The 19,686-nt window shown below is 38.7% G+C and overlaps 1 protein-coding gene across 12 annotated transcripts in view; it reads left to right on the top strand.

Annotated features, from left to right (window-relative positions):
* SYNE1 (spectrin repeat containing nuclear envelope protein 1) overlaps window positions 1-19,686 on the top strand; it is a 518,607-nt gene that overhangs the window by 210,012 nt on the left and 288,909 nt on the right. For all 12 annotated transcript variants that reach the window (XM_029048032.2, XM_029048087.2, XM_029048053.2 and 9 more), the window contains 10 exons: window positions 2,214-2,401; window positions 6,336-6,459; window positions 9,209-9,375; window positions 10,804-10,957; window positions 13,033-13,661; window positions 14,555-14,734; window positions 15,169-15,319; window positions 15,790-15,948; window positions 17,212-17,394; window positions 19,411-19,512. In XM_029048032.2, the coding sequence (XP_028903865.1) occupies window positions 2,214-2,401; window positions 6,336-6,459; window positions 9,209-9,375; window positions 10,804-10,957; window positions 13,033-13,661; window positions 14,555-14,734; window positions 15,169-15,319; window positions 15,790-15,948; window positions 17,212-17,394; window positions 19,411-19,512 (2,037 nt within the window). The remainder of the gene's footprint in view (window positions 1-2,213; window positions 2,402-6,335; window positions 6,460-9,208; window positions 9,376-10,803; window positions 10,958-13,032; window positions 13,662-14,554; window positions 14,735-15,168; window positions 15,320-15,789; window positions 15,949-17,211; window positions 17,395-19,410; window positions 19,513-19,686) is intronic.

The following is a 19,686-nucleotide window of genomic DNA, read 5'->3' on the forward strand; positions in this document are numbered from 1 at the left end:
TGTAGATTCTAAGCTCAGGGTGGATTGGGTTCACATCCACCAACTCTGCTGAATTGTACTTTCCCAAGCATTTAGTACAGTGCTCTGCCTACAGTAAGCACTTAATAAATACCATTGATTGATTCATGAGGCCTATGTCTGTCTTTTAGCCTGTCTCTTCATATCTGATCTTTGTGAAGCCTTTGCTTTAGGGAAGCAAACCTGCTCCTGTTTGCTTTCCTTGAGGCTGGTCTGCTGCTTTAGTGGCCTTTCACAGCTTTGTTTCATTGTTTAGGAATGGACTTCCCCCCATCTTTAAATTCTTCATTATGCTCCATGGCTTTGTACATGGCCCTTACCAGCTGTTTAGATATACTGTTCTATCCATCAATATGTCATACGGAACACTTGCTCTATACAGAACACTACTAAGATCTTGGGAGAGTACAGTATAACAGAGTTGGAACTGTTGTAATCAATCAGTTTTATTTATTGAGCACTTAGAATTTTCAGAGCACTGTAGTAAGTTTTTGGGAGAGAAGCGGTATGGCATAGTAGAAATAGCATGGGACTGGGAGTCAGAGGACCTGGGTTCTAATCCTCTCTAGACTGTAAGCTTGTTGTCGGCAGGGAATGTGTTTTTTATATTGTACTCTCCCAAGTGCTTAGTATAGTACTTTTTACACAGTAAGTGCTCAATGAATATGAGTGATTGACTGGTTCTGCCACGTGTCTGCTGTGTGACCTTGGACAAATAATTTAACTTCTCTATGCCTCAGTTATCTGTAAAATGGAAATTCAATCCTACTCCCTCCTGCTTAAACTCCAAGTCTCATGTAGGGCAGGGGCTATGTCCAACCTGATTAACTTGTATCTACCCCAGCACTTATAACAGTGTTTGGCCTATAAATAAGCACTTAACAAATACTATTATTATGATGATGATGATGATTATTATCATCATTACATATGACAGATTTGGTAGACATATTCCCACAAGGAGTTTACAGTCCAGAGAGTTGTATTCCATTCTCCTCATAAAACCATGCAGTGGAGATACACTGTTGGTATAAGCATTCCTTCATTGCTGGTTTGGAATTAGTCTCGTGATTGGTTCCTAAATTGGAATGAATTGGTATTTTGATATCGTACATTAATTATTCTTGTGCAGTGACTCCAGAACCCAAATCTGTCTCTTGGAGCAGAATCAGGTCTCTCAGTCATATCAATCACTCAATCAACGATGATTGAGCACATGAGTGCAGAGCACTGTAGAAAACACTTAGAAATGTCTGGCTGGCTTGTCAAAAGCCATGCTGAACTTCTTGCTCCTGCCATGACCATTTTGGGTTGTATGTAGGGGTTTCCTGGGCATAGATAACTTTGATTTTTTTTCAGATGTATTGTCAGTGGAATGCTCACTGCTGAATCTGCATAGCCAATTGTAGTTATTTGCAAATCTACTTGTTCATGTACCTCAAGAACCCAGTCATCTGCATTTAGTAATAATGGTGTTTAAACACATTGTGTTTTGTAATCCAAAGCACTATTCTAGCCACAAGATAGATCAGACACTGTCCACAGTCACATGGAGCTTACAGTATGTCTCTTAAACATTTCATGGTGCAAGTAGCCTGTTACGCTGTTAGAATATTGTGCTGGCTTAAAAACATATTCGGGTTTCAGTTTTCAAATCCATCATCGTATCCTCAAGGATGGTAACAAAAGATTAGTTAAACAGGACTGGACCTTTCACATAGACCTTCTTGACTCCCATGGTGACAGGGAAGGGATCAATCAGGCCACCTTCAATTCTCACTTGACCAACCATTCCATCATAGAATTACCTAGTAATCTAGTGCATAGCAAGCAACTTTCAAAGCCCTGATCTATTAATGGTGCCAAAGAAGTTGTTGTTGCCGTCCAAACTCTTTGTGGGCAGGGAACGTATCTACCAAATTTGTTAAATTATATTGACACCTAGTAAACATTCTAATATGATTGATCAATTGATTGCTCTCTACACTTCCCCTTGGCCTGTCACATTGTAAAGATCATATCTGATGGCATACCTTTGATCAAAAAGCCACTTTGGCTAGATTCTAGCCAGTAATGGAAATCAGATACTGAAGAAGTTTCTAAAATAAGCAGCATCTCCTTTTCTTGAAAATGGTAATTAGGTCATCTGGTGTTTGACGTTTCCCCCTTTTATCTCTCTTTCCCTTGATGGGCAGGATCTCTGTCAGGCTCTGGCATCAATGAACAACACAATTACCTCTTTCTCAGCTAGTGCCCGTAAAGTCATCAACAAAGACACAGCTTTTCAGGAGGCCACAAATCTCCAACAGAGATACGAGAGAACAATTGGTAAAGCTAAGGAGAGACAAACTATGCTAGAAAATCTCCTGCTGCACTGGCAGAGGTGAGTAGATTATTCTTAATTGTTAATTGTTTGTTTCACCTGGATTCTAATCCCAACTCCCCCATTTGCCTGCTGTATGACCTTGGATGAGTCATTTAGTTGCTATGTGCCTCAGTATCTTCATCTGTAAAATGGGGATAAAATAACTGTTCTCCCTCCCCTTAGACTGTGAGTCCTGAGACAGGAACTTTGTCCCGTTTGATTATATATTATATATCATATGTATCACGGTGCTTGATTCAGTGTACTTGGAACTGTGACTATTGGGTATTTAATACTCACCCCACCCCCAACCCCGCAAAACACATCTTTAAATTATATACATATATAAAATATCTAAGTTATGAACATATCTATACAACCTTTAAATAATATATTATAAAATGCTTATTCAGTCAGTCTGTGAGTCCCTCTAGATTGTCAGCTCATTACTGGTTGGTAACTCGCCCAAGCACTTAGTTCAGTGCTCTGCGTGTAATAAATGCTCAATAAATATCACTGATTGATTGAGTGCCTGGCACATAATAAGCACTTAAACACTATTTTTTTTAATTATTATTATTATGTCACCATTTAATGACAACACAAAGCCTGGCTAGGCTCATGAAAGAGACATGACTGGAGATATGGAGGTTGAGTTTTCATGCATATTAAGCATTTCTGTTGTGAGTTGCTCAACTGATGGTCCCCCTCAAGCAGATCCCATGTGTGCTATTTGGCATTTTGACCTTAGTGAGTCTGTAGTGAAAGCCACTGCCTTCTCTTTGCCTTCATCTCCCTCTTTCCTTTCCTAGTCCCCACCCCCTTCCTTCCCTTCTTCCCCACTTCTCTCTCCTCATCTATTCTCTCCTGTAATGGGTCATGGAAATCTAAGAGGTGGTGAAGAAAAGTCTTTTCTCTCCCCATTAATTCTGAGCCAAAGGGAAAGTGCTCTAGACTGTAAGCTCATTAAGGGCAGGGAACATGTTTGCTAATTCAGTTGTACTCCCAAGTGCTTAGTACTGAGCTCTGCCCAAAGTAAGTGCTCAGTAAATATGGTTGCTTGACTGAATGCAATAATCCTGAGATTTGCTATAGGGTAATAGGAAATGAATCTTTAACATTGCTCAGTTCTCAATGAGCAACCTAAAACGGTCAGAATAAATCAAAATTAAATCAAAATTCATTCAGTTCATGTGAGTTTTTTTACTAGATTGAAATAAAGTGAAAAGTAATTCTGAAAATTCAGAAGGTTTTTAATTAAAATCAGCAATTAAATATAGAACAATTAGTCCAACTATTTAAAGACCCCAAAAGACCCCAAATAAATGTCATGAATTTTATAAATATAGAATTATATTTGTAATGAAAAGTAAATAAAGTCTGTCACGTTTTTAATTCTGAAATTATTTGACTGAAAAAAATCAGACCAACTTTCCAACATCCTATATACTACCCAAAGTCTGTACATCTTGTCTAGAACAATTATTTCATACTTTCCTGGATAGCTATAATTTCCAGGGAAGAATTCATGGTGGGAAGCAGGCTCTTTTGCCAGTTTTCATTCTTGGCCTCTAAAGATTCCCTGGCTTTGTCCTGCTCTCCTCCCACACTTATCATTATCTTCCTGAAGTCAAAAAGGGGAAAATGGAAAATATATCCTTTCCAAAATTCACATAAAGTCATCCTCATTTGGTGAGTGTGAAGAATATATGTTCAATTTTTATTGGTGTTCCCTAATCCAATGTTTAGAAGAATGGACCTAAATGAATGCTTGGGTGTACACTTCCCTACCTCCCATAAGCCCAAAGGCTCTTACTCCTTGGCCCAGGGCAGTTCCAGAATGCCAGAGGTTTTGAAACATTTACCAAACTGAGTGGGCCTTAGGACTTTGGAAGGCATCTGGGAAGCAGCGTGGCTCAGTGGAAAGAGCCCGAGCTTGGGAGTCAGAGGTCATGGGTTCAAATCCTGGCTCCACCACTTGTCAGCTGTGTGACTGTGGGCGAGTCACTTAACTTCTCTGGGCCTAAATTCCCTCATCTGTAAAATGAGGATTAACTGTGAGCCTCACGTGGGACAGCTTGATTACCCTGTATCTACCTCAGCACTTAGAACAGTGCTCTGAACATAGTAAGCGCTTAACAAATACCAGCATTATTATTATCTTAAATCTGCTCAAGATCAATCTTGTCTCCTTTGTCCTGGGTCATTAGTAGTGGGATTTTGCCCAGACTTTGTAAGATGACTTCTGCTTGGATTGGCCTCCTTTGGCTACTACCCAACCAACCTCTGCAGAATGTATCTACTCCAGCACTTAGAACAATGTTTAACACATAGTAAGTGCTTAACAAATTCCATTTTAAAAAATGGGGGCACAAAGGGAAATGTATCTAGGTATTTACTGGATTTGTGTTAAACTCAAAAGGTTACAAGAAGTTTAGAGAGTGGCCAATGTGCAATGAGGGAAGAGGATGTTTGCTAGACAGCAAAAGATCTTAGTGGTTTTTTTAATGGTATCAAGTGCTTACTATGTGCCAGGCACTGTTCTAAGCACTGGGGTAGATACCACCTAATCAGGTTGAACACAGTCCCTGTCCCACATGGGACTCTCATTCTTAAGCCTCATTTTTCAGATGAGGGAATTGAGGCACAGAGAAGTTAAGTGAGTTGCCCAGTGCTTACAATGTGCCAAACATTATGCTAAATGGTGGAATAATAACAATGATGATGATAAAGGTACTCCTTAATCAATGTTCTAAGCGCTGGAGTGGGTACAAGCTAATTAGTGTTGACATTGTCTATGTCCCACATAAGCATAACTGTCTTAATTCCCATTTCACAGATGAGGTAGTGTTTTTTATTGTATTCTTACTCCACTGCCTATAGCAAATCCCCTTTCTTCCCTTTATTCTTAGATCATGAGCCCCTTGGGGAACAGGGGCTACCCCTATATTGTTTTCAAGCATTAGAACAGTGCTTTGTGCACAGTTAGTGCCTAATAAACTAGTCAGCTGTGTGACCTTGGGCAAGCCATTTAACTTCTCTATGCCACAGTTACCACATCTGTAAAATGGGGATTAAGACTGTGAGCCCCACGTGGGACAACCTGAGTATCTTGTATCAACCCCAGCACTTAGAATGTGCTTGGCACATAGTAAGGGTTAACGAATACCATAATTATTATTATTATTATAAATACTGTCATACTACGACTACTGCTGCTGCTGCTACTACTAGGTGCAAACTCACCTTCCCTTGGATGAGTTTCATCCCAGGCTTCCTCAATAGATGAACCTCCAGCTCCTTTTAATTCATTTTAACATATGCCTCCCCAACTAGACTGAGGGCAGCCATTGTGCCTATTTACTCTGTCATACTCTCCCAAGCACTTTATGCAGTTTCTGAACACAATGCCATTGATCGATTTTTTTTTGACCACATTACTAGGTAATTAGGAAATTGATTCTCTGTAAATTGAAAAGCCTGTTTTAAAATAGCCTGAACTGGGAAAAGTAATAAAGGTCCAGAGAAGGAAAATTGGTGGCAGTGACATGTGAAGGAAAATCAGATTTTGGTAAGGAAACAAAGTTATATTAACTGATTCTGATGGGAGACAAAGACAGCTTTCTCTTCAGTCTTGTAGTTTAACTCAGATTTAGTTCTATCTTGAAAAGGCTTTCCCATCCATAGTGAAGTTCAGATCTTTAATTTGATTGCTGAATTCGCAGCTAGGAGAATTTAGCCTAGAATGTTTTGTCTCATTTTAAGAATGGATTATCCTCTTTTACATGGTCACACACTCCTTTCTACTTTTTCTCTTTCTCCGTCATACTCCACCATCCTCCTTTCCCACCCTTTTCCCCTTACGTTAAAATATGGGCCACAGTATTCAGGAATGATAACTTTCCTAGTGTGATTATTTAAAATTGATGTCTTTTTTCATTTGTTTCTTTAGGCTGGAGAAGGAGCTGTCTACTTTTCTGACCTGGTTAGAGAGGTGTGAAGCTTCAGCCAGTTCACCAGAAAAGGATATTTCTGCTGACAGAGTCAAACTGGAAGGGGAACTTCAGTTAGTTCAGGCAAGTTTCAGGACCTAGAAAGAAATACAATGTAAAGAATAGGAAGCCTCTTATTGGGTCTTCCTCTGAAGACCCAAGCAGTGTTCAAAAAAACCTCCCTAAATTGGGTCTAGCACTTTTTAAACTACTGAAAATTATACTTGTGAGCATTGTCTCTTTTGACTATTTTGGGATTTTAGGATTCCTGGAGAAGAAGGCAAAGAACGTATTTGAAGAAGAATGAAGCAGTGTATTTCATAGCGTAAAACTACTAAAGAAAGCAAAGGGAACAGTGTAAAGGACAGATAGGAGCAACTAAATGGAAGTTGACAGCCATTTATAGCTCTGTAAGACTAATTTATTGAGCTAAATTTGGTAGACTAACATTTTATCTGGCTCCTTCTATAGTAGGAGGCCTCCCTTAAAAACAACTCTGCCAAGGATAAGAGGTCTCACTCAGCTAACTCTCCCTCACTTTTTCTTAGTGCAGAGATCTTACTGACAGAAAAAAGTCTCAATCTTTGCCCATTCTAAGCTCTAAAATGTCTTCCTGCCCTCTGCCTTGGGGCCAGGAAAGACTCTACTCTGTGTTGTAGCACATTATTGCTGCAAATCCACCAGTGGAAAGGTTTCTCCTACTTAAAAGATACTCATCTAGAAGAGGTTTAGGACCCAAAAAAAACAAAACCCTAAAAAAATTATATTCCCCTTAAAAGTCACTCTGCCTCTGTCTTCTGGCTCTTGTTTTTGTCATTACAGAGTTTTGATATGCTAGGTCAGTTGCAAGACATAAACAGTGACTTGCCAGTTGTTTCATGAAATGTCACTTATCTGGCATCCTCCTCTCTTTTCTGGTCCCTCTTCTCTCTATCTCTTGCACCCTGCCTTTTCCCCGAAGCTCCACCAGGTAAAATGGGGTACAACAATCCCCATGAATCACTCTGTAGGTGATGAAGGAACATCCAGTGCTTAGAACAGTGCTTGGCACATAGTAAACTCTTAACAAATGCCATTATTGTTATTATTATTTCCACCTCCCCACCTCTGCTCGCACTCTCGCTGCAGGCTCTGGATCATTGGGCCCTTTGAAAAGAATAAACTCCACAGCTCTACTCCACCCCATGGCATGTCCTAGGTTCTCATTACCACCCAACTCTCTGTTTGAATCAAGATTATTGTCCTTTGGTTTAAGAATGGTAATTTAGTTATATAAGCATTTAAACTGGAGGTAGTATCAGTACCTTTTGAAAGTTTAAGTTTGTAAAATCCAAAAGATGCTACTTATTCATTATTCTTTAATCTGATACCCTGAAATAGGAAATGTCAAACTGTTGAAAAACCACAGGAGATTTTGATCCCTCTCCCCAAGCATTGCTGGAGTATAGGAAGTTGCAATGCGGTTTAGAGTCTTCAGCAAAAGCAACATAGAAATAGCTAGAAGAAATTTGGAGATGTGTCTGAGGCAATTATGAGCTAGGATTGAGTATAAATCAGTTTCTAAGAGAAAATTTGGTAGGGAAGAATAGTTTTGTTCTTTTCGGCAGAAGTCTCCCCATCACAACTTCTGAAATTACTACATTATATACAAGCCTTGGGCCAGATTTTCTGCAACACAGGTTATTTCCTGGTTACAGGTTTTATTTATAAGAAGCAGCGTGGCTCAGTGGAAAGAGCCTGGGCTTGGGAGTCAGAGGTCATGGTTCTAATCCCGGCTCTGCCACTTGTCAGCTGTGTGACTTTGGACGAGTCACTTAACTTCTCTCTGCCTCAGTTACCTCATCTGTAAAATGGGGATGAAGACTGTGAGCCCCACGTGGGACAACCTGATCACCTTGTATCCCCTCAGCGCTTAGAACAGTGCTTTGCACATAGTAAGCGCTTAACAAATGCCATCATCATCATATTTTTAGATCGATCAATCAGTGGTATTGATTGTTTACTATGTGAAGAGCACTGTACTAAGCTCTTGGGAGAGCACAGCACAAAAGAGTGGGTATCGATCATCTCTGCCCATAAGGAGTTTACAGATTAAAAGGCGAGACAGACATTAAAATCAGTTAGGAGAAGAACCATCAATTGATGGCATTTGAGCACTTACTATGTGCAGAGCACTGTACTAAGCACTTGGGAGAGTGCAGCATGTTCCCTGCCTATAATCTTACATTTTAGAAAGTGGATTACAGGTGGATATGTACAGAAGTGGTTTGAGGTTGGGAAAGGGTGAATATCAAACTGCTTAAGGGAAACAGACCCAAGTGCACAGGGGATGCAGAAGGAAGGGCTAAGGCAGAGAAGTGAGGACTCAGTCAGTGAAATTATAGTAGGGCTTTGAAGATGGGGAGATCGTCCATCAAATAGGAAGGGGGAGGGAGTTCCAAGGCAGAGGAAGAATGTGTGCAGTGGGGCAGAGGTGAGAAAGATGAGATTGAGGTACAGTGAGAAGGATGGTGTTATAATCACACAACTCTTTTAGGCCATTGAACCATTAATTTATTTAATGCTATTTACCAACTGAAAAGAGCATCTATGATTTCGAAAAACACCAACAGGTGCTCAATATAAAGACCATTCACCCTGAGAAAATATGGTGTCTTAGTTCACTTGCCTAAGATCCCTGTAGAGAAAATTATGTGTTGCTAGACTTCTACTCTTTAAGGGGACTTCACCACTTAGGACAACCAAGGTCCTACATTCCATTCCCTTCACTTAAGTTTTCTGTTGTTGTGCTTTTCCTGTGGAGTTGACAATTGAAAATGTATTCTTGTTTTAGACACTGCAAGATGAAGTGGTAGGCCATGCTTCACTGTACAGTAGCCTACTGCAAATGAAAGAATCTCTATTCTCAGTGGCTTCCAAAGATGATGTGAAAGTCATTAAACTGCAGATGGAGCAACTCGAGGAGAGATGGAGAGTTTTGCCACAAATAATTAGCAAGAGGTTTGTTTTTCCAGATACCTTTCATAATATTTACGTGATAGTTGAGAAGGAGCATGGCTTAGTAGAAAGAGAACCAGCCTGGGTTCTAATCCTGGCTCTACCATTTGACTGCTCTGTGACCTTGGGCAAGTCATTAAATTCTCTGTGGCTCAGTTTCTTCATCTGTAAAATAGGGATATATCTGTTCTCCCTCCCACCTAGTCTGTGACCCCCATGTGGCATTCGTTCATTCAGTCATATTTATCTTATGCTTACTGTGTGCAGAACACAATACTAAGTGCTTGGGGGAGTACAAAATAACAATTAACAGGTACATTCCCTGCCCACAATGAGCCAAGAGTCTAGAGGGACAATGACTGTGTCTTCCCTCATCCTGTATTTACAGTGTTTGGCACATAGTAAGCACTTAAAGTTGCTATTATTTTATCATGTTTAAAAGGTAAATCAGAAGTCACATTCCAGTCAATTCTTTGATTGCTCAACTCTTCGATTGTTATTAAGTTTGTGAAGTATTCAGACTTCTTGCTTAAGTAATTTCTTTGTTTCTTTTGGCCATTTTAGGCAAGGATCTTGTCTCCTACATCTATTGTATCTCTCAATTGCTTTATATAATATTCTTTACATAGTAGTTCTCAATAAATACTCTTGATTAATTTCTCTCATCAGCACCTGGGCCAGCAAAGTGAGATATTGTGACACTCCCAACAAATTTCTGTTTCTCATTATTAACTTTTGCAAAGGTTTGGTATTTAAAATAATGTATTAGATTTGAAGGTTGACTGTGGTTTATATATCTCACTCCTCAAATATATTTTTGAGAACTTTTAAGAAAAAATAAGTATAACTCAGGGAAGCTAAAGTGATTTTTGACATTCTGTTAAATATAATTTTTTATGAAAATTAGTTTCAGAGTGATTGGATTTTGAGACGACAGGGATGAAGAAACATTTTGTAGACATTTTACCTTCAGTATTTTGCTATCAGTAGTTTTTTCTCATCTGCAAAAGAAAAAGAGGTTGCCAATTTTAGTGATTAAAACCAACTCATTCTGATCCTACATGAGGCAGGAAGTGAAAATTTCTTCTTGCAAATATATTCATGATTTAATGTAACAGGATTAGACTATTGTACACAGCATCATGCTAAAGTGTATGCATGATACTGTTCTAAAGAGCTGATGTAAGAAATAGAGAAAGTTCATTAGAATGATATATGCATTGTGGCTACAAATTTATTTCAGTATTCTCGATTTTGACTTGTATTGGTGAACTGAAATTTGCATTTTTTTAAAGCAAAGTAATTTCTGTTTAGCAGTTCTTTATTTTAAGCAAAGCCTATGATCCAAAATGTATTTTTGCTCTTATATGATCATTGAGAGCTTTCATTCATTAAATTAACTTTTCATCTGTAAAATCTATTTCTGAATAGGATTAGTTTTCTTCAGTCTGTGGTTGCTGAACACCAGCAATTTGATGAACTGCTACTCCATTTTTCTGTTTGGATTAAGCAGTTCCTTGCTGAATTACACAGCTCTTCAGAGATAAATATTGTGGATCATCAAGCTACTCTAGTTCGCTGCAAGGTAAAGTTCAAATTATTTAAAAATGTAAAAAGTTCAGCCATAAATGAAAGCATTTTATTTTATGAATCAAAGCCTGAAGGTACAATTCGTGTTGCAGTAAGGACTCCAGAAGAATAATTTTCAGTAAAATTATATTAAGCTCCTTTGTGTGCTGGATGGGGCTGTTCAAAATAAGTGAAACAGATATGACTCCAGCTCGCTTGGAGTTCATAATATTAGGTATTCAACTTTCCTATGTAACAGGGTGACGAGTATTCTCATAGAAGTAGTAATAGAATTTATTAGCACTCACTGGGTATAGTGGACTGTTCTAGTTTCTGAGGCTATGCAAAACAAAGAAATGGCCTGTAGAAGGTTTAAGGAGGAGTCAAGCATAAAATAATTTACATGCAGAATAATCTAATTGACTGAATGTACAATTCAGTAAATGTGTGTGTGTATGTAAGTGCTGCTGATGGGTATAAATAACTATGTTAATCTTAGATGTAGTCAGTGGGTTTATATGAGTTGGGAATTCAGGGAATTAATCAGGGAAGACAATATAGCCAAGATACTGAAGGACTCAGGACCTGTTGGTAAAGGTGCTGAGAGAGTCAGAGGTCATGGGTTCTAATCCTGGCCACACCACTTGTCAGCTGTGTGACTTTGGGAGTCACTTAACTTCTCTATGCCTCAGTTACCTCAGCTGTAAAATGGGGATTAAGACTGTGAGCCCCACATAGGACAACCTGATTAGCTTGTATCTCCTCCAGTGTTTAGAACAGTGCTTGATACGTAGTAAGTGCCAAAGTAACAAATACCATCATCATTATTATTATTGTCATCAAAGGCTGGAATGATAATAGGGGCAGTGCTCACACAGACATATCTGCCCAGTAACAATTTCACTGAGGGAAGACAAGCAGTGCAACCCCAGGCCTCTTGGCCACAGACATGAAAAGCCCTTAGCCTCTTAGCATTGGTGGATGTTCATGTTGGTAGCAGGCCAGTCTATCTGTCTTTTGGAGTGGGTATTGGAAGATAGAAGCGAAAATAGGCTGAGTATGATTTGATGCTTATTGTGGGAAGAGAACACTTCTACCAACCCTGTTATATTGTACTCTCTCTCCTTTGTACAGTACTCAGTACATAGCAAGGGCTCAGTAAATACAATTGATTGATGGGTCCTGAGCAGATGTAGGCGGGGTGGCTGTTACCAAGATTCTTGTTCTGACACCTGTGAAAGTTTCTAGATCTGATTCCATGCTACCTTAGAGAGAGGTAATGTGGATCACGAGGCATTTGCTGCACATTGATTAGGTCTTATAAATGGAAAGAATTCCATTTTTCACTTTAATACCCTTAGAAAAGTTTGATAGGGTCAAAGTATGAGTATAATCTGATTATAATCTTTTATAGCCACATAAAACTCATACTAAGATGTGGAGCAATTTTAGTGATCCACTTCATCAGTCAATCAGTGGTATTTATTGAGTGCTTACTGTGCAAAGCACTGTACTAAACACTTGGGGAGGTACATTACAGTAGAGTTGGTAGTCACAGTCCCTTCCAGAGAAGGACAGCACTTCAGGAGGATATTGCTGTGTTTTGTCACAGAGATGAGGTCTGTAGACTATAAACTCCATGGAGGCAGGGATTGTGTTTGCCAACTGTCTTGTCTCAGCAGAGTGGATCAGTGGAAAGATCACGGGCTTTGGAGTCAGAGATCATGGGTTCGAATCCCTGCTCTGCCACTTGTCAGCTGTGTGACTTTGGGCAAGTCACTTAACTTCTCTGTGTCTCAGTTACCTCATCTGTAAAATGGGGATTAAAACTGTGAGCCCCACGTGGGACAACCTGATTACCTTGTGTCTACCCCAGCGCTTAGAACAGTGCTCGGCACATAGTAAGCGCTTAACAAAAACCAACATTATTGTTATTATTCTCTGCTTCCAGTAAGTGCTCAGTAATTACCCTTGATTGATTGATCATAGCTGCATTCTGCAAATAACCTTGGCCTCTTCAGAGATAGGGGGACAAAGTAAACTTTGAAAATAAGTAAAAATCATCATCCTCGATTTTCCTTTTTCTGTTAGGATCATTCAGTGGAAGTGGAAGGCAAGAAAGAAGAGATGCTTTGTTTGAAAGGTCACTTGGGAAAGTTATGTTCCTTTAGCAGAGGAGAAGATCACCACATTCTCCAAAGCAAAACGGAAGACTGCTTTCAACTCTTTCAAGAGGCTTGTCAGATCACTGAGAGGAGGCAACTTGCATTGACCCAGATTGGGAATTTCCTGCAGCTCCATGCTTCATTATCAGGTGTTCTCCAAAGGCTGAGACAGACAGTAGAAGCAACTAGCAGTATGGATAAGGCACAGTCAGATTTATTGAAGAAGGACTTAAATGCTGCTATTCAGGACACTAAAAAATTAGAATCTACTGCAATTGGTTTGGATGGGGTTCTTTCTAAAGCCCAGTACCATCTTAAAAGCAGCACCTCTGAGCAAAGGACATCCTGCAGAGCAACAGCTGACCAACTCAGTTTACAATTAGAAGCAATCCAAAATCTGCTAGGAACCAAGCAGGGTGAGGCAGAAGCCCTTGGACTACTAAAAAAGGCTTTTATGGACCACAAAGAAGAGCTACTGAAGTGCATTGAGGATATTGAAGAAAGGACTGATAAAGAAAGGTTGAAAGAACCAACACGCCAAGCTCTTCAGCAAAGGTAAAAAGACTTGTGCAGGTCTCCTTTTCACTTTCTTTTCGGGGTTAGCTGTTCCTATGGATTACAGTGCTCATGTATTACTGTGCATATATGACCATGTAATCCTAAATGATGAAGAAATTAACAGGGAAGTTAATTGATTTAACTCTGTAGGGTCATGTTCTCCTTGACTTTTTTTTTTTCCAGGAGTAGTAATGGTGTTCATTAATTGCTTACTTTGTTCAGAGCACTGGCCTAGTGGTTAGAGCACCGGTTTGGGAGTCAGAAGGTCCTGAGTTCTAATCCTGGCTCTGCCACTTGTCTTCTCTGTGACCTTGGGCAAGTCACTTCACTTCTCTTTGCATCAGTTATCTCATCATAAAATGGGGATTAAGACTGTGAACCCCATGTGTGACAGGGACTGTGTCCAACCTGATTTGCTTGTATCTACCCCAGTGCCTGGCACATATTAAGTGCTTAAAAAATACCATAACTAAACAAATATAACAGCACTGCTGACTGTTTTCAATTCAAAACATTTTCCTACTAAAGGAAGGAGAGAAATGTAGCTAGAATTAGAAAGGGTGATGAACTCTACATCATAGACTGCTTTAAGTGCATTCTACATCTACTCATCTGTGACTATCTTCAAATTTTCCCCAATTTGTGCACCTAATGGAGTGCTGTGCATCCTGCTTGCCCGCTGTGAATGTATAGTGTTTGTGATACAGACGATGAGGGTGAGTTGTTTATTTTGGATTGAGTTACTGGCTCAGAACAAGTTGGCAGGGGGCTGGAATGGAGAACTCTGATGGTGTTCCCATGCCCTTTATCAGCTGGTATTGAAGTGTCAGCCCTTATTGTGCTACTTTTTCCAGTGCCTTTTTCACAAATCTGAACATCTTAACATGTAGGTTAAGAGCCTTTAATCAATTGGAAGATGAGTTGAATTCTCATGAGCATGAGCTATCGTGGTTGAAGGACAAAGCTAAACAAATAGCCCAGAAAGATATATCTTTGGCCCCTGAAATTGACAGAGAGATAAATCGTTTGGAAGTCACCTGGGATGATACCAAGACACTGATTCATGAAAAGTAAGTGAATCATTTGGAGCAGCATCTTTTCATTCATTCTCTTCAAAGCAAAGTAAAATTTCAGCCCTCAAAAATTCAAAGTGATTTTTCTAATTGGATTGAGAATTTTAGGCTTGAGATCACCTTCTTCCTTTTTTCTATCTTCTTTTTTTTAATTGAGTACATTTAATAGAAACATGCACAATCCTCCATCATGTAAAATGATGGCGATCCAGCAATTGCTTAAAAATCTAGTGACAAAAAGGTAATTGTAGAACTTGAACAAAATAGAGGCAAAATCATGTTCACCCCTCTCCATCCCCTTAGTGATTATTTTTTAAAAAAAGGTGCATGGCTTTCCCACACCTACCCATAAAACAGTATCTCTTCATACTTGCTTTCATTGAAAATGTGACCAAGGGTGGTGCTTGCCTAATTTAGTCTATTGGTTGTAGTCAAGGACAGTGTTGTGGACTCATTGATCTAATGAGAGAATATCAGAGCTTGAAGTCAGCAGTATCTAAGGTCCTGGAGAATGCCAGCAATGTGACTGTGATCAGACCCACTGTAAAGGATCAGGAGGACATTAGATGGACAATATCAAAGGTATTGCTTTCATTGATACTTAAAATAATATAGATTACTGATCTATCTTCTTACCATAAACAAAAAAATACCTCTGCATTTTTTACTGGGGTTCCCTTTTGTTGTCAGTTTCTTTCTACAGTGCAGAAATGCTTTGGCTTATCACACTAGTTAAGGAGCTGGTTATGATTCAGTCTTTTGCTTTTTTCTTCAGTTCTAATGAAATGGAGATCCTCGTAGCAAGCAGGGTGATCATCTATAAGCTGTTTCAAAGCACTTGAAGCCTCATGACCCTTGTTCCCACCCTGCTCCCCCATAAGAGAATTTTTGTTTCATCAATTTTATTGAGGCCAGAGAAGTTTGTCAGGATGAATCAAAGCATCAAAATCATTCACTTCTAGAGATAATTAAATTGACCAATGTATTTAGAAGCTGAGGGTTTTTTTAAACCACAAACATTCCATTGAACAAGAAAATGTTTATGTCCACAGCATGAAATGGCCAAGAATGAGATGAATGAGAAGCAGAAGGATCTCAATGACTTCACAAGTAAAGGAAAACGCTTGTTATCTGAGCTGAAAAGAATTCGCAGCAGTGATGTCCTCCTGGTGAAAACAGATATGGACAGTACTGTGGACAAATGGCTTGATGTGAGGGCATGAGATTCTTAACACCTTACCCTATATCGGAAATTCACATTTTCAACATTTATCAGCTTATGTAAAAGCTTTTTTAATATCTGTCAGTGTGTTTTAAGGTCCTGGTATATCCATTAGCAGACGTTTTCTCAAGGAAATAGATTTATAAAAGTTTTAACAAGCTTGGATTAGCTTTCTTTTTCTGGTTTTATTGAAATTATCTGAAAAGGAATAAAAATAATTTAAAACTATTACAATATATTTTCCTTTTTGCATCCATTAAAAGTATTTTCCTCCTAGGGTAATTTTGAGATAAAAATGGTATATATTTGGAAACACTTTGTAGTCCATAATGAAATAATGTAATTGTATCTATTTGCAACAGTTGAACATATATAGAGTGATTCATTTAAAGTTAATCTAGACCAGTCCTTGCATTTTGAGTGTCATCTTTGACAAGGACTATTCTGCAGTTATCAACAAATTACCATTAGATCTAATTCTCCACTCAGATAAAAAGGTGCCTGGGAAGGGTGCCTGGGTTGTTGTAAACCAGTACAGAGACTTAGGGGTCTTCTAAGTGTTTGAATGGGAATGGGACAAAGGAAAGCATTCCCAATTCTTTAGAAAAAAGTCCGGGCAAATTTATGCCACATCAAATGTTTGCATACTTCTGGATAGCAGCCATTTGGCAGACAGCCAGAGAAAAGTCATCAGTCAATCAAGTCCTGGTGAGAAGAGAAAGACAGTGATTTTCTTAGGCAAATTTTCAATCAATTTTTATTTTAGCAGCTCCCTAAACTTCTTTTAGGCACCCACCAGATTTTGCAGCCCTCAGTGGTAATCAGACATTAACCTGGTTGGGCTTGGGAATGTTGGAAGCAAGAGGAAGTTAGACATACTATTCTCTCCTCTGCAATTCTTTGGAAGACTTTGTTGCATCCTCTGGAATTGCAGGGAGCTTATGATGGAGTTGTTTCATTTTTGAGCGATCTTTCTGAATTAAATCAGGGTCAACATCCTTCCTTTCAAATTAGGAACCAAATCCTACAACTCTCAAGCAATTTGCCTGATGGTACAAGTCTGAGAGCCATGGTAATGATCCTTGACTCCCAAACCCAGGCACTTATTAATTATAATTAACAAATATTTTAAATATGTGGCTTTCTGATTTAAAATATAAATATTTGGATTTTTATGTGTGTTGTTTGCTAAGCTTTTTTTAGTTATTACTGAGCAAATGCAGTGCCTCTACTAATATTCCCTCTTCTTCAGGTATCAGAAAAGATTGAAGAAAACGTGGATAGATTAAGTGTAAGCCTGTCCATATGGGAAGATGTGCTTACAGCTAGAGATGAAATAGATGGATGGACCAACAACTCTATTCCACAGTTGAATGAGAGTATTAGTAACCTCAATAGCAGCATCAAAACAGAAACATTCCTTAAAGAATTTGAGGTAAACAGAACTAGCTCAGTTAATTTGACTTGGACTTAAAGGAATGTGGGTGTTTTATATCTTCTTTTTATGAATTACTTCTGTTTCCAGAAACTCTTGTAACTAAGATTCCTTTAAGCCTCTATATGGATTTAGGCTGGGGAAGCCAGGCACTAGATAGCAACCTTCCCCTCCTTTTTTCCCCTCTCCTCTCCATCACTCCTGAAGGTTGTCTGTTGGAAAGGGAGACTCTGCAGACACCACCCTTTTACTCTCTAAAGTGAATCAGTAGTTGTCCCAAATTTGAGAAAATAAATTTCTCTCCACCTTCTGCTTCCTAATCACCAAGGTATATTGTCCATTTTGTCATTCTGTTCCACTCTCCCTTTCCATTTTGAGGGGAGGCAGAAAACCCTAAAATGGAGAATTGTTACCTTTCCTTATTCTCTTTAAAGACTGCAAGTGAAGCAGGAATTTGGTAGTGTGACTGAAAAGCACATATTGTCACCCCTTGTTGCCATGAGAGGTTCAGCCAGAGCATTATGTACTAAAATAAGGTGTTATATTTTCAAGTTTCTAATTTTTAAGGCCAACTTGGCTCAAAAATATCCACATAAAAGTGAAATGGAGGTACTGTGCACTGCATTAATAAATATTTCTACTGACTCAAAATGAACCGTAAATATCAGTTGAACCAATGTAGCATATAATTTTGGTGGATATGTTTTAATTAATAATTCAGATTCTTCCTGTACCTAGGTCTTTTCTAAGTAAAACAATCCTGGCACCCTTGAATTTTAAATTAGTAGTTATACTACTGTATTTCAAAAAATATCTCAATATTAGAAGCAATGTTTCCTAGTGGATAGAGCACAGACCTGGGAGGCAGAAGGATCTGGTTTCTAATGATGGCTCTACCACTTGTCTACTGTGTGATCTTGAGCAAGTCATATCACTTCTTTGTGCCTCAGTTACCTCTTCTTTAAAATGGGGATTAAGACTGTGAGCCCTATGTGGGACATGGACTGTGTCTGACTTGATTAACTTGTATCTACTCCAGCACTTAATACAGTGCCTGGCACAAAGTAGGAGCTTAACAGATGCCATTAAAAAAAGGTAAAAAATGTGCCAGGATGTGTTTCTGGTATGCCGAATGGAGTACTAGTGTAATTAAACACTTATAATAATATCATCCTTATAAAGGTATGGTTGAAACTAAGAAAGTAGCTAAATTCTCTGAGAGAGTTAATGTAAAGTGAGAAAAGTGGACCCAACGTGAAAATCTTGAGAAACATCCACAGTGAGAAGAAGATCAGCGCCAGAGGAAGCCCCAGGGAAGACTGAGATGAATCAGGCAGAGAATAAGAGAATTAGAAGTAAACCTTTCTAATTTGTCAGTAAACTAGGGTTAGATTGTGTTTCCAGGAGAAGTCAGGATCTCAGGCAAAGGCAGCCAAGGATGACTAAGAAAGGGTAAGGTACACTAGATTTAGATAGTATGGCTTGGTGGAATGAAGGAGTGGAAACGAGTTTGAGAGAGCAAGAAGGGAGTTGGAGAAGATAAATTGGTTGCAGTTGTTTATGCATCCCTTTCGAGGTGCTTAGATTTTTTTTCTTTACATAACTACTGTAATGAAATGAAAGTCAATGAAGAAGAGAGAACAGCCCTATTTAAGATTTCCCCTAATAAAGGTTTGTGGTTGGTGTCATTCTTGCAAGATCTTTTATCTCTTGAAATAAATAAATAAAAAAAAACAACCAAAAACCAAACAACCGAAAAGGGAAGTCCACACACTGCCTTACAGGATGTTAGGTAAAAACTAACAGCAGAAGAGGATTCCCCAAGCTTGTATACACAGAGCTCATTTTGTTTATTTATAAATTAAGACAACAAAAATTTATTTTGAAATGCTATGTGAATCAATTTATAACAAGTATCTTCTTAATTCAAAAGAGGGAAACCAATGTGTGTGAGAAATTAAAGCAGACTATCACCACATGATATGTTGATTAGTTTTTTGATGAATTTTTTGACAGTCTGAAGTTAAAAACAAAGGACTGAAATTAGAAGAACTTCATTCGAAAGTTTTAGACCTTAAAGAATTAACCAAGAATCCAGAAACACCAGCAGATCTTCAGGTGAGTTATATCTCCTTCATCATAACTCCATGGTGAAGGAAGAAAAAAGGCATCTTTCTTAAAGCATATTCTTGCCAATCAAGAGGTATTTGTTGAAAATCTATAGGGTGACTATAGATTTAAATGTGGTCCAGTCTTTAAAGGAAGTGATAATTTTCTAGCCTAAGATAAAAG

The sequence above is a fragment of the Ornithorhynchus anatinus genome, chromosome 2 (genome assembly GCF_004115215.2).
Source record: "Ornithorhynchus anatinus isolate Pmale09 chromosome 2, mOrnAna1.pri.v4, whole genome shotgun sequence".
Lineage (NCBI taxonomy): Eukaryota > Metazoa > Chordata > Mammalia > Monotremata > Ornithorhynchidae > Ornithorhynchus > Ornithorhynchus anatinus.